At 39.2% G+C, this 26,259-nt stretch overlaps 1 protein-coding gene across 6 annotated transcripts in view; it reads right to left on the bottom strand.

The window, feature by feature from the left end:
* Positions 1-26,259, bottom strand: part of LOC126291570 (zinc finger protein 583-like) — a 233,366-nt gene that overhangs the window by 94,085 nt on the left and 113,022 nt on the right. For 2 of the 6 annotated variants that reach the window (XM_049985099.1, XM_049985103.1), the window contains one exon: positions 17,496-17,754. The exons of the other annotated variants lie outside the window; for them this stretch is intronic. In XM_049985099.1, the coding sequence (XP_049841056.1) occupies positions 17,527-17,754 (228 nt within the window). In that variant the 3' untranslated portion in view covers positions 17,496-17,526. Of the gene's footprint in view, positions 1-17,495; positions 17,755-26,259 lie in introns of those variants that run through there. 6 annotated transcript variants of the gene reach the window in all.

The following is a 26,259-nucleotide window of genomic DNA, read 5'->3' as shown; positions in this document are numbered from 1 at the left end:
AAAGCAGTTTGTGGAATGGTGGAATAAGGAGTGTGAAAAGCACTAGTACAAAGAGCCCAAAAATGGAGAAAATGGAGATGTTCGAAAAAAGAGAAAGAACTTGAACAATTGAGACAACAAAGAAAAGAAACAACAGAAATAATGTGGAAAATCAAATGAAACTTTGAAAATTCTCACCTTATTGAAATAGAAGAAAATGACACCAAATATAATACTAGAAATTTATATTAAACTTTTAAAAACAAAACTTAAATAATATCAGGCGCCAAGTATTTGTTTCAAAGATTAAAATGGCAAAATGGGATTAAATAGCAAAGAAAATTGTGAAATTTTAGCAAAATTTTTTGACACGTTGTTAAACTGTCCAGTTCCAACAGATAAATTAGAATTTCCAGAGACACCTCAAAATCTAGAGAAAGATTTCCCACCAACAGCGTTAGAAATTCATGAAGCCATCAAAACATTCAAAAACAATAAAGCAAGTAGTGAAGACTCCATTACAGCAGAATTATTGAAATGGTCAGAACCCAAAATCATAAAGGACCTACAACTGCTTCTTGAGAACATTTGGGAAACTGAAAAGATTCCAGTTGAATGGAAAACGGCATTAATCCACCCGCTGCATAAAAAGGGAGACAAACAAAATGTCAGTAATTACAGAGGGGTGTCTCTTCTGCCAGTGGCATACAAAATAATACCAAAAATTCTCTTGAGAAGAGTGGTAGATGCTTTAGACAAACAACTGGGAGAATATCAGGGTGGTTTTAGAAAGGAAAGATCCTGTGCAGAACAAATTTTTAACTTAAAGTCAGTAATTCGCCATAGAATGTTAGCCAGCAAACCAATAACACTTACATTTATTGATTTCAAGAAAGCATTTGATTGTATACACAGAGAACCCAATAGATAAGGTCATTGGAGAATTTGGTGTTAAATCAAAATCAGCAAATATAATTCGTGAAACACTAACAGGTACAATATATAAAGTGTAATTTATGGGAGAAGTGTCTCATCCATTTGAAATAAAACTGGTACTGGACAAGGTGATGGTTTATCACCTTTACTGTTTAATTGTGTTCTAGAAATACTGTAAGGATCTGGAATTCGGGGCTAAAAAATCAAAAATTTGAACCGATATCTTTGGGAAGGAAAACAAATGGAATCAAGGTGAACTGCTTGGCTTTTGCGGATAATGTTGCAATTACCTTCAGGAAACCTGACAGAAGCAATTATTCAGTTAAACCTTCTCGAAAAAATAGCAAACATAACTGGTCTCAAAATTTTAGTTGAAAAAACAACATTTATGACAAATATAAAAAATGCGCCAAAATTCATAGAAAAAGAAATAAGTAAAATAGAGCGAGTAAATAAATTTAAATATTTTGGAGAGAGTATACAACAGAATGGACTAGAAAAATCTGCAATAGATGTAAGAATTAACAAAATGGAAAGAGCATATGGTTTGACCAAAAATATTTACAACAAGAAATGTATATCTATAAAAACAAAAGTAAAACACTACACCACAGTGGTACGACCAGAATGTTTCTATGGATCTGAATGCCTAACGATGAACTATAAGATGGGCAGACTAGAGGTACTGGAAAGAAGGATGTTTAGAAAAGTAATGGGTGCAATCAAAACTGCGGCTGGTTGGAAAATAAGACGTAATGAGGAGATCTACAAAAATATAGAGAAAATTTCTGAAGTAATGGCCAAACGAAGTTTAACCTTTTGCGGACACCTCTACCAAATGGATGGAAATAAACAAAACAAATACTATTATATTTCTGGAAGAAGAAATTGATAATAGCATGGATTACAGAAGTAAGGATTGATCTAGAAAGAAACACCATCAAGGGATCAGAAATAGCAGAAAGAAACCGTTTTACAAATAAAATACTAAATTTGGAAGGCTTTCCAAGCAGAAGAAATAAAAAGTCGGGAACAACTTGGGCAGAAGAAAGGAAGAGACTTCATGGGGAGATCATGAGGGAACACTGGAAAAATAGGATACAACAACAAAGGAAGAAGAGGAACAGAAGTTGTTAACGTGATCCTAAAAAAAAAGAAAAAACAAAAAAAAATGTAACATTTCACTTAAGAGAATCGTCTAAATTCTCGATCCAAGCCATTTTTTTAATGTGTATAAAAGATTTTGCTTGGTGTCTGGAGCATTGCACTAAGTCCTCAGGAATGGTCGTTAGAAATTGAAGCTGCGTAGAGGGAGCAGAAGGCAATTACATTACGACGTAAGATATTTTCATTTCAGGATCAGTTTGCTACGAAAACTATCAATACACAGGGACCTTTACATGCACAGCATTCACTTTGTTTAATTAAAGAGATTCGTAGTAAAGTTCAGGATTTAATCAGTTTGCACTTTCTGGTAGGAAGATATATATGGTTTCTCGTGCAGATGGAAATACACAAGTCAGCCAAAGCTAAACAACAGCAAAGTTACAACAAACCCAGAATGAGTTCTAAGATAAAACCAAACAAAAAAAATTTTAACTTTCAGTTGGCGACAGCTCTGTTTGCTTCGGGTGTCGGGGAATCTTTTGTGAATTTTGTAGTCAGACATGTACCTTGTAGTCAGATTATGAATCCTTTTCTCTCGGACATTTTCTTCGTAGTTCGTTTTTGCGCTGCGCTTATAAAATAATCATTTGTGTTTTCTGTCTCATCCAGATCAACATACATAATTTTGAAAATTTATTTTCTTATGAATATTGTTCTTTACTGTCACGCTGAATAAACCGACAGACAGGAATTCTCGTACTAGTATTCATCAGACAATAGCTATGTCCAATTCAATAAAAAATAACTCCGAATTCTAACTAATTACTGCATCCCACTTTAGAAAATCAGACACACGACAATTCAAGAGGTAGACTCTTCCCTCACAGGCAGTCACGTTCCAACAAATATGGAAAAGTTACCTAATTCCAAAAGGAATGTGTTTGCAAGCTAAATGTTTCTTTTGTCAGTGACACACCTACTTCAACTTCAGAGGTTTCAGTTTCCAGGCGGGGAATCCACCACAACACAGACATTGCAAAGTCAGGTCACAACAGACGTAGCCTATGAGAATACTGATGAACCACTCACCACGCAATGATTAACGGCATCTCTTCAAAGACCAATGATCTTGGGACAATGCTTCAGATGTTACTCGCAGAAAACAACAAAATTCTGGCGACACATCTTGACAACAAACAACAGGAAAGTAACAACATTCTCGCGACAAAGTAATAAAACGTTAGCGACACATCTTCACACAAAACAGAAAGAAAGTAACAAAATTCTATCAAGTCATATTGACCAAAAATTGCGAAAGCACAGTGGAACACTTGAGAATCAGCTAACAAACGACACTGACACGAAATTAAATAAAATTTCCGACCATTTAGAAGCGCTTGCAATAATCAGACACAGTTGCAGACTTTATTTTCGCAACGAGTTGTTGAAGTAGATAATCAGTTAAAAAATATAGAATAAACAATGCACAAAGAGAAATATTTGCTCCTTAAGAAAATACATAAAGTACTTCCCAGTGCTGTGGTCGCAAGACGACAAGGTAAAACACTCAAGCAGTCGAAACAGATCAGTGATTTGGAATCGGCAATTAATAAAGTCGACAATGACGCTACGACACAATCGCAATTTTTAACAGCACAAGTCGAAGACGTTTCTCAAAAAAAAGTAGAGCAATTAGTGCTCAACTCGGCAAACACACTTCCTACACCTTTTATACAAACAGAAGAATTTATTTAATTACAGTGTTTTCAACATGACCAGCAATCAGTGAACAACATCAACGCACAGGAGATTAAAAAGCAGTCTTGGCAACATTGCGGAAACTATGTCATATGACCAAAACCCTTGTGATTCTCCAAATACTTTTCAAGGCCAGTCAGACGGATTTACATATGAACAAAATGTGCGCACAATGAGAAGAATAAGGGACTCTGAAAGGGAACAGTGGCAATCGCGAACATTTTACGATAGAAACGATATACAAAATTCTCCAAGACACGACCGTTCGACTATAAACATAGAAAGCTTTTAAAAATGCAAATACAGGCTTGCACATATTAGATTGGATTCAGCAACTGTCTTCCTCTTTACCTCCAGCTTGACCAGTAACTCACAAATTAAGAGTTCATTGGCAGTTTTTTAAAAGGCGAATGCGACCAGTAGCCAGCAATATCATTCTGTTGAAGAATTCCAGAACATATTTTTAACGGCGTATTGGTCGGAAGGGGCACAGCGAGGCGTCAAAGATCATTTAATTAAACCTACAAAATTTTGAGAATTCGCAACAGTTTCGCAATTTTTTGAGTACACTGTGCAACATTTAACAGAGCCAGTCAGTCCGCTTCCATTCAGCTTTGCATCTCAAAACTTTCTCGTTCACTATGTTTTCTTTACTTAAAGGTCAACAGAAAGAATGTATTAATGCATTTCGCAACCTACTTCACTTACTTGAAATTCAGCAGTCTGACTATTCTTCCGTTAAGAAAAATTTCTCTCAAAGCAACAGAGGTTACAATGGCAATAGAAATCAAGGTTACAACAGATCATTTAAGAACAGACACGACCGACGATACGGCGATAGTCAGAGGGATCAGAGCCGTCAGTGTTCGCCCGTGGCGGCAGGCAGTCGAACAGATCCCACGAGTACACAGCCAGCCGGCCACAAGTGCGTGCGGCCCAGCCGGGCAGAGATCTCTATCGGCCTTCTCCGTATTCGGAAATTCTGTTACGCGCCGGCCGGCATTCGAATCACTTTTAACAGACAGCTTCAGTACAGTCAGCGAGAAAACCAAAACTCTGCTGGTACCAACCAACATTTTCAGCAGTAAGGTAATAGCTGGAACACTTCATCTCGGCAAAATTAAGGATCACAGCAAGAATTACAATAATATTAATCAGGAAAACAATTAAGTGCATCGAAATAATGAGTTAAATTCCAAGCGTCACGTATCAGAGGGTACGACAACAGAATTACAGGCACAGGAACAGCAGTGACACCAGGCAAAGTGATAGTTCGGAACAGCAACAACACTGCGTATTCAGTGAACCAGAGAGTCGCTTTCGTCCTCCTGACACACAATGACTAGAAGCTCAGCATACTGTGGATGTCAACAGCAAAGCGTCTTCTACAGACTGTATGACCACACAAAGAGAACATACCACGTTGGACGATTTTTTTTTTTTTTTTTTTTTTTTTTTGTCATCAGTCTACTGACTGGTTTGATGCGGCCCGCCACGAATTCCTTTCCTGTGCTAACCTCTTCATCTCAGAGTAGCACTTGCAACCTACGTCCTCAATTATTTGCTTGACGTATTCCAATCTCTGTCTTCCTCTACAGTTTTTGCCCTCTACAGCTCCCTCTAGTACCATGGAAGTCATTCCTTCATGTCTTAGCAGATGTCCTATCATCCTGTCCCTTCTCCTTATCAGTGTTTTCCACATATTCCTTTCCTCTCCGATTCTGCGTAGAACCTCCTCATTCCTTACCTTATCAGTCCACCTAATTTTCAACATTCGTCTATAGCACCACATCTCAAATACTTCGATTCTCTTCTGTTCCGGTTTTCCCACAGTCCATGTTTCACTACCATACAATGCTGTCCTCCAGACGTACATCCTCAGAAATTTCTTCCTCGAATTAAGGGCGGCATTTGATATTAGTAGACTTCTGTTGGCCAGAAATGCCTTTTTTTGCCATAGCGAGTCTGCTTTTGATGTCTTCCTTGCTCCGTCCGTCATTGGTTATTTTACTGCCTAGGTAGCAGAATTCCTTAACTTCATTGACTTCGTGACCATCAATCCTGATGTTAAGTTTTTCGCTGTTCTCATTTCTACTACTTCTCATTACCTTCGTCTTTCTCCGATTTACTCTCAAACCATACTGTGTACTCATTAGACTGTTCATTCCGTTCAGCAGATCATTTAATTCTTGTTCACTTTCACTCAGGATAGCAATATCATCAGCGAATCGTATCATTGATATCCTTTCACCTTGTATTTTAATTCCACTCCTGAACCTTTCTTTTATTTCCGTCATTGCTTCCTCGATGTACAGGTTGAAGAGTAGGGGCGAAAGGCTACAGCCTTGTCTTACACCCTTCTTAATACGAGCACTTCGTTCTTGATCGTCCACTCTTATTATTCCCTCTTGGTTGTTGTACATATTGTATATGACCCGTCTCTCCCTATAGCTTACCCCTACTTTTTTCAGTATTTCGAACAGCTTGCACCATTTTATATTGTCGAAATCTTTTTCCAGGTCGACAAATCCTATGAACGTGTCTTAATTTTTCTTTAGCCTTGCTTCCATTATTAGCCGTAACATCAGAATTGCCTCTCTCGTGCCTTTACTTTTCCTAAAGCCAAACTGATCGTCACCTAGCGCATTCTCAATTTTCTTTTCCATTCTTCTGTATATTATTCTTGTAAGCAGCTTCGATGCATGAGCCGTTAAGCTGATTGTGCGATAATTCTCGCATTTGTCAGATATTGCCGTCTTCGGAATTGTGTGGATGATGCTTTTCCGAAAGTCAGATGGTATATCGCCAGACACATATATTCTACACACCAACGTGAATAGTCGTTTTGTTGCCACTTCCCCTAATGATTTTAGAAATTCTGATGGAATGGTATCCATCCCTTCTGCCTTATTTGACCGTAAGTCCTCCACAGCTCTTTTAAATTCCGATTCTAATACTGGATCCCCTATCTCTTCTAAATCGACTCCTGTTTCTTCTTCTATCACATCAGACAAATCTTCACCCTCATAGAGGCTTTCAATGTATTCTTTCCACCTATCTGCTCTCTCCTCTGCATTTAACAGTGGAATTCCAGTTGCACTTTTAATGTTACCACCGTTGCTTTTAATGTCACCACAGGTTGTTTTAACTTTCCTGTATGCTGAGTCTGTCCTTCCGACAGTCATATCTTTTTCGATGTCTTCACATTTTTCCTGTAGCCATTTCGTCAAGTCCTCAGCGACTTGTATTTCTGTATTCCTGATTTTCCCGGAACATATTTGTTCTTCCTCCTTTCATCAATCAACTGAAGTATTTCTTCTGTTACCCATGGTTTCTTCGCAGCTACCTTCTTTGTACCTATGTTTTCCTTCCCAACTTCTGTGATGGCCCTTTTTAGAGATGCCCATTCCTCTTCAGCTGTACTGCCTAATGCGCTATTCCTTAATGCTGTATCTATAGAGTTAGAGAACTTCATACGTGTCTCGTCATTCCTTAGAACTTCCGTATCCCACTTCTTTGCGTATTGATTCTTCCTGACTAATGTCTTGAACTTCAGCCTACTCTTCATCACTACTATATTGTGATCTGAGTCTATATCTGCTTCTGGGCACGCCTTACAATCCAATATCTGCTTTCGGAATCTCTGTCTGACCATGATGTAATCTAATTGAAATCTTCCCGTATCTCCCGGCCTTTTCCAAGTATACCTCCTCCTCTTGTGATTCTTGAACAGGGTATTCGCTATTACTAGCTGAAACTTGTTACAGAACTCAATTAGTCTTTCTCCTCTTTCATTCCTTGTCCCAAGCCCACATTCTCCTGTAACCTTTTCTTCTATTCCTTCCTCTACGACTGCATTCCAGTCGCCCATGACTATTATATTTTCGCTCCCCTTTACATACTGCATTACCCTTTCAATATCCTCATACACTTTCTCTATCTGTTCATCTTCAGCTTGCGACGTCGGCATGTATACCTGAACTATCGTTGTCGGTGTTGGTCTGCTGTCGATTCTGAGTAGAACAACCCGGTCACTGAACTGTTCACAGTAACACACCCTCTGCCCTACCTTCCTATTCATAACGAATCCTATACCTGTTATACCATTTTCTGCTGCTGTTGATATTACCCGATACTCATCTGACCAGAAATCCTTGTCTTCCTTCCACTTCACTTCACTGACCCCTACTATATCTAGATTGAGCCTTTGTATTTCCCTTTTCAGATTGTCTAGTTTGCCTACCACGTTCAAGCTTCTGACATTCCACGCCCCGACTCGTAGAACATTATCCTTTCGTTGATTATTCAATCTTCTTCTCATGGTAACCTCCCCCTTGGCAGTCCCCTCCCGGAGATCCGAATGGGGGACTATTCCGGAATCTTTTGCCAATAGAGAGATTATCATGACACTTCTTCAACTACAGGCCACATGTCCTGTGAATACACGTTACGTGTCTTTAATGCAGTGGTTTCCATTGCCTTCTGCATCCTCATGTCATTGATCATTGCTGATTCTTCCGCCTTTAGTGGCAATTTCCCACCCCTAGGACAAGAGAGTGCCCTGAACCTCTATCCGCTCCTCCGCCCTCTTTGACAAGGCCGTTGGCAGAATGAGGCTGACTTCTTATACAGGGAGTCTTCGGCCGCCAATGCTGATTATTTATCAAAATTTAGGCACTGGCGGGGATCGAACGTTTTTATGAACCAAAGACGCTACCCCTAGGTCACGGATACTAGGGCTTAGAAGACATAAGAGACACTTTATTGTAGGAAAAAGAACAGACACAAAAGAATGTGTACCATCCGATTATCAATATACAAACTGAATCACATAATTTCACCTTAGTAATTGACTATGGATCTCCAGTTACAGTGATTAGTGATGCAGCATTTAATAAATGCAATGGGAATAATTGTTTCCCTACATTCCCATTACAAAAGACTAAAGTTAGAGGAGCAGTTTCTGGAAAAGAAGTAGATGCAAAACTTAAAACTTACTATCATGGTCACACATTTTCTGCAAATTTTTGAATCGTTCCACTTTTAACAACTGAAATTATGCTATGTATTGATTTCTTGACAGAACATAAAGCGCTTTTGGACTTTAAGGACTCATATTCTACTACGTAACAATAACAAGTAAGTTGGATTACAGTTTCAGCAGAGCATTTCAGTGAACGAACAGGAAATTAACAGGATATGATTTCGTACCAAGTAATGACGTCTGACAGAAGAATTTGATTTGTTATGCCATAATTCCCCCCCATGAACCATGGACCTTGCCGTTGGTGGGGAGGCTTGCGTGCCTCAGCGATACAGATGGCCGTACCGTAGGTGCAACCACAACGGAGGGGTATCTGTTGAGAGGCCAGACAAACGTGTGGTTCCTGAAGAGGGGCAGCAGCCTTTTCAGTAGTTGCAGGGGCAACAGTCTGGATGATTGACTGATCTGGCCTTGCAACATTAACCAAAACGGCCTTGCTGTGCTGGTACTGCGAACGGCTGAAAGCAAGGGGAAACTACAGCCGTAATTTTTCCCGAGGACATGCAGCTTTACTGTATGATTAAATGATGATGGCATCCTCTTGGGTAAAATATTCCGGAGGTAAAATAGTCCCCCATTCGGATCTCCGGGCGGGGACTACTCAGGAGGATGTCGTTATCAGGAGAAAGAAAACTGGCGTTCTACGGATCGGAGCGTGGAATGTCAGATCCCTTAATCGGGCAGGTAGGTTAGAAAATTTAAAAAGGGAAATGGATAGGTTAAAGTTAGATATAGTGGGAATTAGTGAAGTTCGGTGGCAGGAGGAACAAGACTTCTGGTCAGGTGACTACAGGGTTATAAACACAAAATCAAATAGGGGTAATGCAGGAGTAGGTTTAATTATGAATAGGAAAATAGGAATGCGGGTAAGCTACTACAAACAGCAAAGTGAACGCATTATTGTGGCCAAGATAGATACGAAGCCCACACCTACTACAGTAGTACAAGTTTATATGCCAACTAGCTCTGCAGATGATGAAGAAATTGAAGAAATGTATGATGAAATAAAAGAAATTATTCAGATAGTGAAGGGAGACGAAAATTTAATAGTAATGGGTGACTGGAATTCGAGTGTAGGAAAAGGGAGAGAAGGAAACATAGTAGGTGAATATGGATTGGGGCTAAGAAATGAAAGAGGAAGCCGCCTAGTAGAATTTTGCACAGAGCACAACTTAATCATAGCTAACACTTGGTTTAAGAATCATGAAAGAAGGTTGTATACGTGGAAGAACCCTGGAGATACTAAAAGGTATCAGATAGATTATATAATGGTAAGACAGAGATTTAGGAACCAGGTTTTAAGTTGTAAGACATTTCCAGGGGCAGATGTGGACTCTGACCACAATCTATTGGTTATGACCTGTAGATTAAAACTGAAGAAACTGCAAAAATGTGAGAAATTAAAGAGATGGGACCTGGATAAACTGAAAGAACCAGAGGTTGTACAGAGTTTCAGAGAGAGCATAAGGGAACAATTGACAGGAATAGGGGAAAGAAATACAGTAGAAGAAGAATGGGTAGCTCTGAGGGATGTAGTAGTGAAGGCAGCAGAGGATAAAGTAGGTACAAAGACGAGGGCTGCTAGAAATCCTTGGGTAACAGAAGAAATATTGAATTTAATTGATGAAAGGAGAAAATATAAAAATGCAGTAAATGAAGCAGGCAAAAAGGAATACAAACGTCTCAAAAATGAGATCGACAGGAAGTGCAAAATGGCTAAACAGGGATGGCTAGAGGACAAATGTAAGGATGTAGAAGCTTATCTCACTAGGGGTAAGATAGATACTGCCTACAGGAAAATTAAAGAGACCTTTGGAGAGAAGAGAACCACGTGTATGAATATCAAGAGCTCAGATGGCAGCCCAGTTCTAAGCAAAGAAGGGGAGGCAGAAAGGTGGAAGGAGTATATAGAAGGTTTATACAAGGGCGATGTACTTGAGGACAATATTATGGAAATAGAAGAGGATGTAGATGAAGACGAAATGGGAGATACAATATTGCGTGAAGAGTTTGACAGAGCACTGAAAGACCTGAGTCGAAACAAGGCCCCCGGAGTAGACAACATCCCATTAGAACTACTGACGGCCTTGGGAGAGCCAGTCATGACAAAACTCTACCAGCTGGTGAGCAAGATGTATGAGACAGGCGAAATACCCTCAGACTTCAAGAAGAATATAATAATTCCAATCCCAAAGAAAGCAGGTGCTGACAGATGTGAAAATTACCGAACTATCAGTTTAATAAGCCACGGCTGCAAAATACTAACGCGAATTCTTTACAGACGAATGGAAAAACTGGTAGATGCAGACCTCGGGGAGGATCAGTTTGGATTCCGTCGAAATGTTGGAACACGTGAGGCAATACTGACCTTACGACTTATCTTAGAAGAAAGATTAAGAAAAGGCAAACCTACGTTTCTAGCATTTGTAGACTTAGAGAAAGCTTTTGACAATGTTGACTGGAATACTCTTTTTCAAATTCTAAAGGTGGCAGGGGTAAAATACAGGGAGCGAAAGGCTATTTATAATTTGTACAGAAACCAGATGGCAGTTATAAGAGTCGAGGGGCATGAAAGGGAAGCAGTGGTTGGGAAAGGAGTGAGACAGGGTTGTAGCCTCTCCCCAATGTTATTCAATCTGTATATTGAGCAAGCAGTAAAGGAAACAAAAGAAAAATTTGGAGTAGGTATTAAAATTCATGGAGACGAAGTAAAAACTTTGAGGTTCGCCGATGACATTGTAATTCTGTCAGAGACGGCAAAGGACTTGGAAGAGCAGTTGAACGGAATGGACAGTGTCTTGAAAGGAGGATATAAGATGAACATTAACAAAAGCAAAACGAGGATAATGGAATGTAGTCAAATTAAATCGGGTGATGCTGAGGGAATTAGATTAGGAAATGAGACACTTAAAGTAGTAAAGGAGTTTTGCTATTTAGGAAGTAAAATAACTGATGATGGTCGAAGTAGAGAGGATATAAAATGTAGACTGGCAATGGCAATGAAAGCGTTTCTGAAGAAGAGAAATTTGTTAACATCAAATATAGATTTATGTATCAGGAAGTCGTTTCTGAAAGTATTTGTTTGGAGTGTAGCCATGTATGGAAGTGAAACATGGACGATAACTAGTTTGGACAAGAAGAGAATAGAAGCTTTCGAAATGTGGTGCTACAGAAGAATACTGAAGATAAGGTGGATAGATCTCGTAACTAATGAGGAGGTATTGAATAGGATTGGGGAGAAGAGAAGTTTGTGGCACAACTTGACTAGAAGAAGGGATCGGTTGGTAGGACATGTTTTGAGGCATCAAGGGATCACAAATTTAGCATTGGAGGGCAGCGTGGAGGGTAAAAATCGTAGAGGGAGACCGAGAGATCAGTACACTAAGCAGATTCAGAAGGATGTAGGTTGCAGTAGGTACTGGGAGATGAAGCAGCTTGCACAGGATAGAGTAGCATGGAGAGCTGCATCAAACCAGTCTCAGGACTGAAGACAACAACAACATGCCATAATTGACTGATATTCTTCGACACTGGATGCTTATCATGTTTTTGGCAATATCTTTTAATGCAAAAGACACAATATTTTCACACGCTAGTTTTTTAAACACAAAGAATACGCAACAACATTTTTCACTGACATCTTTTGCTATCAACAGTGCAAGTGAAGAATCTAATTTCGACGTTTCGCAGACGATCAAAGCCATGGTAGACATTTGTGAAGCAGCAACAGACAAAGTCAGACAACAGTTACAAGAAGTTTTATAATCGCATTTACATGTTTTTGACAATGCACCCGGTACATGTGGTTCCAAAAAAGACGGATCGTTAAGGCGTTTGTGGATTCACGACAGATTAATGAAATTACATTTACAGAATCAGGTACACCACAGGAACTTGATGAAATGATACAAAAGTTCATGGAGTAACAGTGTTTCCGACGTCAGATTTAAAGACTTTACTCCAGTTGTGGTAAGTACACTGGCTTCTTGTGCTTTGGTAATTGTTATCAATACTGCGTATTACCCCTCGGCCTTACCATATCTTCAGCAGCTTTCATTCGTGGCATGAATACTATTCTTCTATCTGATTTAAAAGAAATGATCACAGTATATGCCGATGACATTCTCATTGCGGAAGCTACTTGGCATGAACACAACAGTACGTTGAATGCACTACTGGATGGATTATATCAGGGTATTCCAGTCAATCTACGTAAATTAGAGTTTGTAAAATCTATTTTTAGGACACATCATCTCTGTTGAAGGAACTGAACCTGACTCAGATAAACTTCAAGCTATCTGAGACATCACTATTCCCACAACTGAAAAAACACTAAGTTTTCTTGGCCTCGTCAATTTTTTAGCCGTTTTATTCATTATATGGCTTTAGACATACTAAGTCTTTGTCAGCTAGGTAGTAAATACTCAAATTTGTTCTGCGACGATCAGGCATTAACTGAATCTGAAACGTGCTGTATAGAATGCCCCACTTTTATTGCACCCAGATCTTTCCAAAGATTTTTGTGTTGCACAGACAGCTCCAAAACGGCACTTGAAGTTCTTCTCTTCCAGGAAATAGAAGAAAATGGTGTGATCGTCACGAAAATTATTGCCTTTGCCAGTCGTGTATTTTCCCCAGCTGAAATAAAGTATTTCATTATAGAACTCGAAACATTATCAGTCCTCTCGGCTTTTACAAAATTTTGTTGTTCCTTGTATTGCAAACACACAAAAGTGTGTACAGACCTCTGTGCAATTCAGTTACTCATGTCCGCCAAATTTTCGCATGATCGTCTGGGAGGATGGAAATTCTATCTACAGTAATTCAATTTCAGTGATCCATATTCCAGGCACACGAAATGTAGTCGCTGACGCTTTATCACGATCTGTTACTGCTTCTCAAACGACTGCTTCCACACAATTTTGTCGATCAAACTTTTTCACATCTAGAAAGTTGTGTTAAAAGATAATGACATAACAAACAAAATTCTACTATCAGACATTATTATTTGGCACGAAATCACATCCTTTTCAAACATTTAAAACACGACAGTAATACTTGGCTTCTTCTTGATGACCTTATCAACGAACTGATATGGTATATCCATCTCAGCTATGCTCATTACGGGCCGAGAAAGTGTTTCCCCGTACTTGGTCAAACAACCTATTTCATGGACATGAAGAAAAGAATTTGGCGCGTTCTCGCGAAATGCAAACACTGTCAGCATGCAAAATCTTCCGATACGTCACATTTGGCTCCACTTTTCCCAATTATACCCATTAAATTACGTCATTTAGGAACAAAAAAAGTTTTGCTTACATGTTTGTTGCAGTTGAGGTAACATCTACATTTATTTCCTTTCCGCCACTTCGCAGAGTTACAGCTAAAGCTCTTTCAGTTGCATTCACTAAGAATTCATTACCACACGTAGGACGTGCGGAAAAGGTTATATTGACAATGCATCACAATTTCGTTCCGCAACTTGGCCTCGAACATTGCACAATTGAAAGATTAAACACATTTTTATTTCCATGTACCATGCTTCCTCCAACACATGTGAAAGAATAATGAAAGAGACAGGAAAAGTATGTAGACTTTATTGCCACAAACAATACCCTGAATGGGACAGATATATATTAAGATATTTTAGGACACCATTAATTCAATTCCTAATGACACAACTTTGCTCTTGCCACAGTTACTTTTGAAGAATAAAATCATCCAAACAAAATAAAAGGACTTGTTTCTTTCCCCAAGTCACAGTGTTTACGTCATCGTGAACTGATTGGCATTGTAACTACTAATATAAGATTGGTAGCTGAGAAGAAGAAAATGATTCGAAGTTGGGCAAAAAGTTTTGGTTCGAGCTCAACATTATAAAGCAAAGAACAAGTGTCAGAAATTTTCATTTACTTTATTACGGACCGTTTCGGATTCGAAGAGTTCCACATCCCACCGTAGAACGAAAGCTTCGAGAGGTCATCACATCACCAATACAAAATCGTTCATTGAATAATTATTTGAATTTCTTTTCTCTAATGATGACACCAACGCACCCATCTACACTAAAGAAATTGGTATAGGCATGCGTATTCAAATACAGAGATATGTGAACAGTCAGAGTATGGCGCCGCGGTCGGCAACGCCTGTATGAGGCAAGTGTCTGGCGCAGTTGCTAGATTGGTTGCCCGTGTTATAAGTGAGTTATTTATGAAGGTTTCGCCTGGTACTACTTGAGTTCAGTTCTGTCAATGAGTGTGGGATTGTGGCTGTCACTATTCCAAACTGATTTTAGAATCTAAGGGTATAAGAATGCAGATGTAATTCTTCTCATTTACGAATTGTGCTTTATAATTAGTGAAAATTGTTCAATGGAGCTACCTCACTTTTGAGTTATATCTATAAATACCTGTAGACTCGTATCACGAGTTCGAGCTGTTTGTTTGCATCTTAAAAAAAACTGAAGAGGAATTTGTAGTGTTTAATTTTTACTAAATAATTAACTAACGAGTCGTCTCTGTTGTATCTTTCGTTAACAGTGATCTTGTTAAAGATGCTTCAGTACCATGATTGAAATTTTAATGAAGGTTTCTGTTACTGTGGTAGCGGCAACCACCGTCCTGTGTTAGTAGAGGGGGAGGAATTATTGCTACTGACGTCCCCCCTGCCACCGCCCCTATCACCATAAATTTGAACCACCTTTGTCAGTCATTTTGGCTACTTCGAAGGCAATGGCGTTCTGATAGTTACTAGCAATAGCCGATGGTTGATATCTGTGACATAATCACTTCATCATATATTTTGGGGTTTGTAATGTGAATGTATTTTCTTTATTTGATTTAATATTCTTTACTAAAAGGAAGTGATTTTATACTGTTTCCCTTATGAGTTGTTTGCCATCAGTTGCTTATTGAAATTTAGTCTTTTCAGTTAATGTTATTCTTGGATGTTTGCTTTTAAAAATAAATTCATAGTGTTTTAATAAATGTTAATACATTCATTATGGCTCAGTACCAGAAGCACTCAACACCAGCTCTGTGCCGCATTCCAACATGTATATGCACACAGAATAGCAATTGCTTTGGCTCATTCTGTGTCTATAAAGCATTTCGTCTATTTAGTTTCACTTTGCCCTGACTTATGTAATAGATACAATTGTTACAGACCATATACAACGCTATGTTCTAAAATAATTGACCCAGATATTTACAAGCAAAGGTTACGTAAAAGAAGACTGCTCGGATTTTTTCTGTCAAAGACAAAGGCGTCACAGAAGATAAAAGCAACACGAGAAGCAATAACATCGAATTTTGTGCGTCATAATGCATTTTCTATTACAGGCTAACGTACAGAAGTATGCAACAACGGATTCCAGATAGGAATGATAAAACAGGTAGCGTGCATGTATTTGCGAATGTGCGACATGTACCAACAGTAATCGGAGGAGATATTTAATTTCAACGTTTGTGCTACAACCAGGGTTTCTTCATTGACTGTAAGAATTTTAATATAGGTGTCGCATATGAAGTGAAGACTGGAGCATTTATTATAGATGAAGTATGTGAAGCAATAATCTCTGGATTTTTATAATGATGATATGATGAGATAACAGGAAGTGAGGATAGCGAAGTTTTTATGATTATTATGCAGACGTTTATGATTTATGATTTGAAGTATGGCGTACTGATGTTAAAGATTGTTGTGATTATGTGACGATTTTACCCTTGGTGCATGCTTTGTTGATTGTGGTTTGGTGTGTTTCTCTGATGAGTAGTATTTCTAATGGTTTGCGATAAGGTGTTGCACAACATAGTGCAAGTCTATGAATTTACAGGAGGATATACACTTTGTCCCAACAATATGCAATTCCTTTTTTGCTAACAGCAACGAGACGAATTGAAGACGCTAATTGCCATGTACTTGATTTGATGAATCCGCAGCTCTGCTTGCGCTAAAGGATTTTTTTCTCATTCACAGGATATCATTTCTCATTCTTTTTCAGCTATAGTTAACCGACTTCATAGGAAAGACAAAACTTCTTAATTATTTTCATCCTGTATTTTTATTTTGCTTGTTCATAGATGTTAAGTACTCTTTTTGACACCATTTAAAATTTGTATTTACAGTCCCTGGCCAATTTATTAGACGCACTACAGTTTTTAAGCAAATTTTGATTTATGTCTCACGAAATTTGTTTTTTAATATACAAATTGTGATAAAATGATTATGTGTAGTCTACTTCATAACTAAGGCTATATAGCATATAAATAAAACGTAATATCTGTTGTAACTTTTTTATTTCAATTTGTTGAAAATATTTCAATAATGACAACAAAAATTAAAATATTGTAAAAGTGAAAACATTAGTTTCAATATCTTGTTTTGCCACCTTTCGCACCTATGAGAGCCTTAATAGGACGTGGAATGCTGCCGATGCAAGACTGTACTCTGTCCTGCATTTGTGGTTGATGATATCACACATGGATGATGTCTAAGAGCTGTGTTTCCGTTGTGATATCTTTTGTCACTTCACTCTTCATTAGTTCCAATACATTTTCTGTGGGGTCCATGTCGGAACTATCACCTGGCCAGTCTAAGAAAGGGATATTTTGTTCCTTCAGAAAGGATTTAACTGACCTGGCTGTGTGACAGGGAGCTCCATCCTGCATAAAAATTCGGGAACCATTCTCTGAGCTGTGGTATTAAAAGTTTATGCAGGACTTCTTGTGCTGGTCTTGCCTCATTTTGCCTTTAACCTCGTAAAGACTTCCTGTACCCTTGCCACAGATGACAGACCAAATCATCACCTTAGCTGCGTGTTTTACGGTCTGAATAATGCAGTCGGGATGAAATTTTTCTTCTGTTCGACGGCGCACAAACTGAGATCTGTTCGTTAAAATTTCAAACGTACTTTCATCGCTGAAGCCTACCTGTAAAAAATCAAGAAACATAATTAATATACTACGAATAAATGTAACACAGGTTATAACACATCGAAAATGATAATTTTAAAGTTAAATTACCGATCTCCAGACGTCCACACCTTTATCACACCGCTGTTTAGCCCACTTCAGACGCTTTGCTTTCATTGTGGCTGTTAACTTTGGTTTTCTAGCGGGTCGACAGGCCTTGAAATCAGCACCCTTCAACTTTCGGCGAACAGTGCGTTCCGATGCATTCACATTAGCCTCGTCCGGTTGAGATTTTATCAGATTCGTTGTTGCAAATCCGATTTTTGGGCAAATTCTGTTGAGAAAATCTTTCAGAACTTGGGGTGAACATTGGTTTTCTTCCACTTATTCTTCCTTCTGGGGCTCATTCTTCACCTGAATCAATTTTCTTCTTCATGCGCCTCACGCTACCTTCTGACATTTCCAACCTTCGTGAAATTTTCCGATTGGAACACATTTTCGTACTAACGAGGGCTTTCACCTCACGTTTTTTACGTAGTGAAATGTCACCTCTCTTATCCATTTTTAAAGGATTAGTAATATCCGGCTGTTAAACAATCAATTGTGATGTCGATATTACGAAATTGATAATCAAGGCGAACAAAGTATTACACCAGTTACATGCCAGAACGCAAATGAAGAGGTCCTTTCCTGTACGCTGTACTGTTCACATTGATACTTACAATAAGTCAATAATCAAATGTCACGTAGCGACAACAGATAAAAAAACTCAACAATGTAGTAAGTGCCCTGAATAACTCATAAATTTTCCGCTTAATCACATTAAATATAGTCCTCAACACGTAATTATTACAAATAACATTAAAAATGTGCAGTGCGTCTAATAATTTGGCCAGGCACTGTAGGGTAATTACAAGTAATTGGCATGTGCATAGGTTATGGTTTAATCACATTTTCATTTGCTTTATGTTTTGTAACTGACAGTCGACAGACAAATGCAATAATTTCTTCTTTTTCTACAGCAGCAAAATATACTGTAAATTCCTTTCTTTTCCTTCCCTTTACTCTGTAATCTTATGAGCATTCACTCGAGTATGTAAAAAAAAATACACAATGCAGAAATCACTATAGTACTCTTGATTAACGACACGAGTGGTCTACTCATACTCATGTAAACAGTAATAACACTGACAACAATGTTTGCAAATTTATATTTTCACATTGCACAGTGCATTTGATGATTACAGTATTTTAACGTTTCTTTCCTCTCACAGAATAAAACAGATTTCGATTGTGATTATTTTCTCTGAGATGTCACTACCGACACATCTGTATAAAATGTAATTTCGATGCTGGTCAGAAATGTTTGTTTTTCTTTGCCACATAATCTGAGAATTTACTATACATAGCTTTGGATAAATGTCTTAGCTTCATTTTTTTCTCGCTGTATTGTAACAGAATACGTGTGCTTTTTAAAAGCATCACATTCATGGACTCACTTATAGTTACTCTCTGCATTGTGAGAAAGTCCGACGTATTATGAATGTTTCTTTAGCGCGACATGCCACATCAATTAACATGATTTTAGATGACTACACAGTCATTTGGTGAAAATGACATGGCAGTACCTTTTGTGAGTTGACTGACTCTAGTTATCACTGGTTCAGTATGGGCAAGTACTGGATCCATTCTTAGTCGCCTCACAAACAATCATGCTACAAAGCTTTCACTTCATAAATTATAACAAAGTTATAAGTGCTAAAAGACACTTCAACATTTGCTAGGCAGCGTACTGTATACACTCACGCCAACAGCTTCGTGTACAATGACCACGAAAAGAAATTGCTTCGATACATATTTGCTACGACTAAAAGACAGGTCAATCTCATGGGTTTTTGTGCAGAATGACTACAAAAGTAATAACGCCATTAATGTCATTTTTTTGTACACTTGATGACTTGTGCACACTTCTATTAAATGAAATGTAACATAATCTGAGCGCATCTGGGCACCAATGTAAGCAATATTTGTAACTTTACTTGGAGCACGAATTGTACAAAGCATTTTGCAAATTAATTTATGTGTGACTGAGCACCACTAATTATAAAACAAAATTTTTAATGACTTCTTTACAGTGCGTATATACATGTCCCATGTATATATTGTATATTCTGTAGTCTTTTCATGTTTCTCTATGATATAACGTAGTACTTCTTAGTTTATTTCTACTTTTGTGTAATATTGTATAGACGAATGTTTCAGTACACTCTTTGCCATTTGCAAAAATCATCCTACATAATTCTGGCTGCAGAGGCCGTGGGATAGTGAAATAGGTCTATTGGGAGTTCGTTAAGTGCATATGTGTTTAAGTAAAACGATTTGTGTTTGAATATTATGAAACAGAGGAGAAAGATTTGATTAGTGATTTTGAATGAAAAGAGTACCAAGAGGAATGAAGGTAATATTTTTTTATTTAGTGGCACTGCAGTCGCATGTATTTAGGAGTCATTGTTGATTGAGACATCCATATCAGGGAACTTGAGATTTTCATCAAAGATTGAGTAATTTTCACCGTAAGGTACTTTTCACGTTTATTAATGATTTGTCTAACATTGTTTAATTAACAATGTTAATGAGTATTGTAACATGAATTGAATACAATATATCAGATAATTTAAAAGCAGTTTGTTGAAGTAACATTTCACCTAAGCACATTGTCAATACCCTTGGTCCAAGTCATTTTTAATTAAAGGAGTGTCTTACTCAGTGACGTGTATAAAATAGTTTGCACTAAGCTCTCAGCAACTGTAGTTAGAAATTTGCAGCTGGCGCACCGAGCACTTCCAAGCAATTACATTACGAGATAATAAATTTTCATTTCTGGATCAGTTTGCTATGAAAATTATCAGTATGCAGGGACCACTTCATGCACAATAGTATTATTAGGCAGATCATTAAGGAACAGGGACCTCTTTGCTTAGCTAAAGAGATAAATAGTTAAGTTCAGGATTTTATCAGTTTGCACATACTTTTAAATAGATTATAAAACAGGGCCAAATTCACGTTGTATTCTTGCAAGCAGATATATTTGGTTTCTATCGCAGTTGGAAATGCACAAGTCAGCCAAAGCCAAACAACAGCGGAGCAACAACCAACCAATTCAGTACGAAATCTCAAATCAAATGAAAAAAAAAAAAAAAATTTTTAAAGGAAACTTTCAATATGTAGTGTACACCAAACTACTCCTAATCAGCAAATAACACAATTTATAGCGGAATCAAGGAATGATTGCAGGCAACTGTGAAGCACAAATCTCTGTTGCTGCGATGCTGCTTTTCACTGCAACTATTCTGTATGTGACAGCAAAAATTCCGCAATAAGACGATTAGGGGGCATTTAACGTAGGAAGAGAACAAAACTATGCGCCTTCTGGCACAGCCCTCATCCCTGGTTTGGTATCTAGAGGCTCTGGATTCAGGACACGGTGGGCATATTTTTACAAATATTGACAAGCTTCCTGGATGCAGGGACAATGACATCGCAATCCGAGATGGCGTTGACAGGAAATATAAAGAATGCAGACTGGCAGTTGTGGGAAATTTAAAGAAATTAGACAGTGCCGGGGGAAAATCTAAAAATTTTAGCTTCTATTAAATTGAAACAGCGAATCACAGCACAGTATGTTATCAGCCATTAGAACGAAAAACGTCACCAGCCAGTAACTGCCATGTTCAGAAGTATCGGAACGGTCCGAATTATGAATCAAAATATTGTAGATATATTTACAATACTACACTACTTCAATTTTTAAATTTCCCGTCATAAGGCATCATGAATTTTTTAGATTTCCAACAAGCGCCATCTTAGATTGCAATACCATCCTCCCTGCAACTAGTGAACACGCATATGTTGGTAACATAGCATTCACTGGGAGCTGAAGCCACGATATAGATCAGAAACCGTGGCTGGAGGGTACGCCACAAACCCTACGACATACTACTCAGGACTAGAACTGACGATAATTCTCCGGCGGGGCAAGTATACCAGAGATGATGATCAGTTCTTAAAACATTCCCTCTGAAGAGAATAAAGGGCAAAATGGAACACGTCTGAAACATTTCCATTTTGCCACCGACATTGTACTATTTGCCTCTGCAAAGAAACTTCAACACTGAAACTGAGAGCTTAACGGAAACTTCCGACACTAGCTCAGAAAATCAGCCATGACAATATAATTTTAATCTATCTACCACACGTAGACACAAATTTGCCTCTTAACAAATTGGTAAGTTGTTTTGTCTAGTGTTCTGTCAGTGATATCAAAAGCGATTCCAACAACAATGTTTGCCAGACCACACCACCGATGGTGTTCCGCATACTTCTGTTCTGTGCAGTGGACACATTCCCTGGCACCATAGAAGTCACCTGGTGTAAATCCATGCTCTCTGGTACTACATACGGAGGCTGTGTAAAGGTTTTTAACCATTGCTACCAGTCACAAAATTTGTTAACAAATGTATTATTTATTTATTGTGCGACCTCTTTCGAGGCTATGCCTCATCATCAGGCTATGTGACTGGCAGCGGTGGTTAAAACCTTTACATATTTTTGAGACAAAAAATAGTCAAAATGGCTTCAAATCCTTACATATCGATGTCTGTGCTGACAGCTCCAGCAGGCACCTCAAGACCACGAGCAAAATTCTGGAGTGTGTCATACGCTAAAGAGTTCAAATGCCATTAACTGAAAACAACACCATTCAAGCGAAGCAAGTTGGGTAAAAAAACTATTGGCAAAGATGCACGTCCTTAGATCGCCAGAACCTCACTCGATTTAAACCTACTTCAGCTGGCCTTTTAAACTGAGACAAAGCTTACGATAATACAGGGTGTACATAAAGTCCAGGGAACACTTTCAATTAGTTATTGCACAAGAACTAAACATTGTACAGATGTCATATAATTGCAGTTTGAAGAGAAACTCTGAAAGCTTTTTTTTACAAATATTCGATATGAGAACCATGAGTGACCCGGCAGACGTCAATAGGGTAATTGAATTCTTACCATACCCGTCCCAGCATGGCATCGTCGACTGTGGCAGTCGCTTCCCGTATTCTCTCCCGGAGCTCTGCTACATCTCGTGGTAGAGGCGGTACGTACACCAGATCTTTAATGTGACCCCACAGAAAAGAGTCACACAGAATGAGATCTGGTGATCAGGGAGGCCATTTCATTTCATTAAACACGTGTCCCCTTCTGTGGTTCGGCCGATCCATCGATTGGGCAGCTCCGTGTTCAGGTACCCAGGAACTTCACGATGCAGATGGGGTGGAGCTCCATCCTGCTGAAAGATGAACGGAGAGTCCGATTGTATTTGAGGCATCAGCCATTGTTGCAACATATTTCTAAGGAGGAGTATCCAGTGACAGTGCTCCGTGCGAAGAAGAATGGCCCAGTTTTCGACGTGACAAGGCACAAAAAACATTTACCTTTGGGGAAACTTGCACAAATTCAGCGCATTCGTGTGGATGCTTTGTACCCCAGATTCGACAATTATGCCCGCTTGCTTCCCCATTAGTGTGAAAAGTGGCTTCGTCGCTGAAAATTAAGCGATCAACAATGCCACTCCCTCCTCATTCAGTTGTTGAAACTGCGAACAAAACTCAAAGCGCTTGTCTTCGTCGTCGTCACTGCGCTTCTGCACCATCTCCAGTTTGAATGGTTTCACAAACAGCTTCTGTCGCAGGACTTTCCACACAGTCACTGGAGCCATTTCGAGTTCATGGGATGCACGACGCACCGATTTCTTTGCAGTCCTTATGAATGTCTCTCGTACGCGCTCCACATTCACTTCACGCACACTGTGACGTCCGCTTCTCTGCCGGGCACGAGCAACCCGTCGTAACGAATTTGTTGTGCCGGTGGTAAGTCGCCTTCCTTGTTGCTGGCTTCTTACCGTACTTGGTTGTAAACATCCGTTGAACAGCTGTAGCACACCTGTATGGTATCTGTACAATGTTTGGTTCTTGTGCAATAAATAACTGAAAGTGTTCCCGGACTTTATGTACACCCTGTTTATGGGATGAAAAACACATTGAAAAATTCTCCCAATTAAGACAATAGCTAAGTTCTGAGCCGTAACGTTCCACAGTAGTACCTTAATCACTCGAAGCCATCAGGATCGAATACCATACAATTACTTCTACATCTACGTACATACTCCGCAATCCACCATACGGTGCGTGGCGGAGGGTACCTCGTACCACAACTAGCATCTTCTCTCCCTGTTCCACTCCCAAACAGAACGAGGGAAAAATGACTGCCTATATGCCTCTGTACGAGCCCTAATCTTTCTTATCTTTGTGGTCTTTCCGCGAAATATAAGTTGGCGGCAGTAAAATTGTACTGCAGTCAGCCTTAAATGCTGGTTCCCTAAATTTCCTAAGTAGCGATTCACGACAAGAACGCCTCCTTTCCTTCAGAAACTCCCACCCGAGTTCCTGAAGCATTTCCGTGACTTTTGCTTGATGATCAAACCTACCAGTAACAAATCTAGCAGCCCGCCTCTGATTTGCTTCTATGTCCGCCCTCAATCCGACCTGATAGGACCCCAAACGCTTGAGCAATAAGAATAGGTCGTATTGGTGTTTCATAAGCGGTCTCCTTTACAGATGAACCACATCTTCCCAGACTTCTACCAATGAACCGAAGACGACTGTCCGCCTTCCCTACAACTTCCATTACATGCTTGTCCACTTCATATCGCACTGCAGTGTTACGCCCAAATATTTAATCGACGTGACTGTGACAAGCGCTACATTACTAATGGAGTATTCAAACATTACGAGATTCTTTTTCATATTCATCTGCATTAATTTACATTTATCTACATTTAGAGTTAGCTGCCATTCTTTACACCAATCAAAAATCCTGTCCAAGTCATCTTGTATCCTCCTACAGTCACTCAACGACGACACCTTCCCGTACACCACAGCATCATCAGCAAACAGCCGCACATTGCTATCCACCCTATTCAAAACATCATTTATGTAGATAGAAAACAACAGCGGATCTACCACACTTCCCTGGGGCACTCCAGACGATACCCTCACCTCCGATGAACACTCACCATCGAGGACAACGTACTGGGTTTTATTACTTAAGAAGTCTTCGAGCCACTCACAAATTTGGGAACCAATCCCATATGATCGTATCTTAGTTAGGTGTCTGAAGTCGGGCACCGAGTCAAACGCTTTCCGGAAGTCAAGGAATATGGCATCCGTCTGATACCCTTCATCCATGGTTCGCAAGATAGCATGTGGAAAAAGGGCAAGTTGCGTTTCGCAGAAGCGATGCTTTCTAAAGCCGTGCTGATCCATGGACAGCAACTTCTTTGTCTCAAGGAAATTCATTATATTCGAACTGAGTATATGATCGAGAATCCTGCAACAAACCGATGTTAAGGATATTGGTCTGTAATTTTGAGGATCCGTCCTTCTACCCTTCTTATATACAGGCATCACCTGCGCTTTTTTCCAGTCGCTCGGGACTTTACGTTGGGCAAGAGATTCGCGATAAATGCAAGCTAAGTAAAGAGCCAATGCAGTAGAGTACTCTCTGTAGAACCGAATTGGAATCCCATCAGGACCGGGCGATTTATTTATTTTCAACCCATTCAGCTGTTTCACAACCCCAAGGATGTCTATCACCATGTCCTCCATAGGGAATCTGTACGAGACTCAAACGGCGGTATGTTTGTACGATCCTCCTGCGTTAAAGATTTCTCAAATGCTAGATTTAAAAGTTCAGCTTTAGTTTTGCTGTCTTCCGTTGCCAGGCCAGACTGATCAGTGAGTGACTGGATGGAAGCCTTCGACCCGCTTACCGATTTTACCTAAGACCAGAATTTCCTTGGGTTTTCCTACAAGGTTGTGTGTTATCACCTATCCATTTCAATCTTTTCACCAGTGGCATATCGGGTGGTTATAATTAAACCGACGGCGCTCCGAATGCTACAGTGCGGAATATTTATATCGTAGGATGCTGAAATATCGTACGTACGATCATTAATCGATGCGCTCATGGAGTATGCTAAAAACAATAGTTCTCCTTTATGCCGCCAGGTGAAAATATGGCGCTATGAGCAGTCAGAATGAGACGTTTGCCCCGTTTTGACGTCAGTACAGTGGCGGCTGCTGTGTAAGAGCACGTAAACACCCTTACTTTTGACAGCTTGCAGTTTCTTTGGTTATTTTTCTTTGAATGCTGCTAAACGTAATATAAATATGGTAATCTGAAATATACGGCACTAAATCTACCGCGCTACGTTCCGTTGCTACTCGTCTCCACTCCGTGAAACTTGGCATCAGAGTCGCGAGCACACCGTCCCTTGGGCACGTTTTAAGGAGCAACTGGCATGACGGAATTGCCTTACGGGCCAAATACATGCAGATTTGATAAACAACGTGCACGGCTCACCGCGTGCATTGCTAGCTCCTACCACTTACCTAAAAGTTTACATCAA

This window comes from Schistocerca gregaria, chromosome 9, assembly GCF_023897955.1.
Source record: "Schistocerca gregaria isolate iqSchGreg1 chromosome 9, iqSchGreg1.2, whole genome shotgun sequence".
Classification (NCBI taxonomy): domain Eukaryota; kingdom Metazoa; phylum Arthropoda; class Insecta; order Orthoptera; family Acrididae; genus Schistocerca; species Schistocerca gregaria.
The sequence above is the reverse complement of the archived record's forward strand: the minus strand, read 5'-3'. Positions and strand labels throughout refer to the sequence as shown.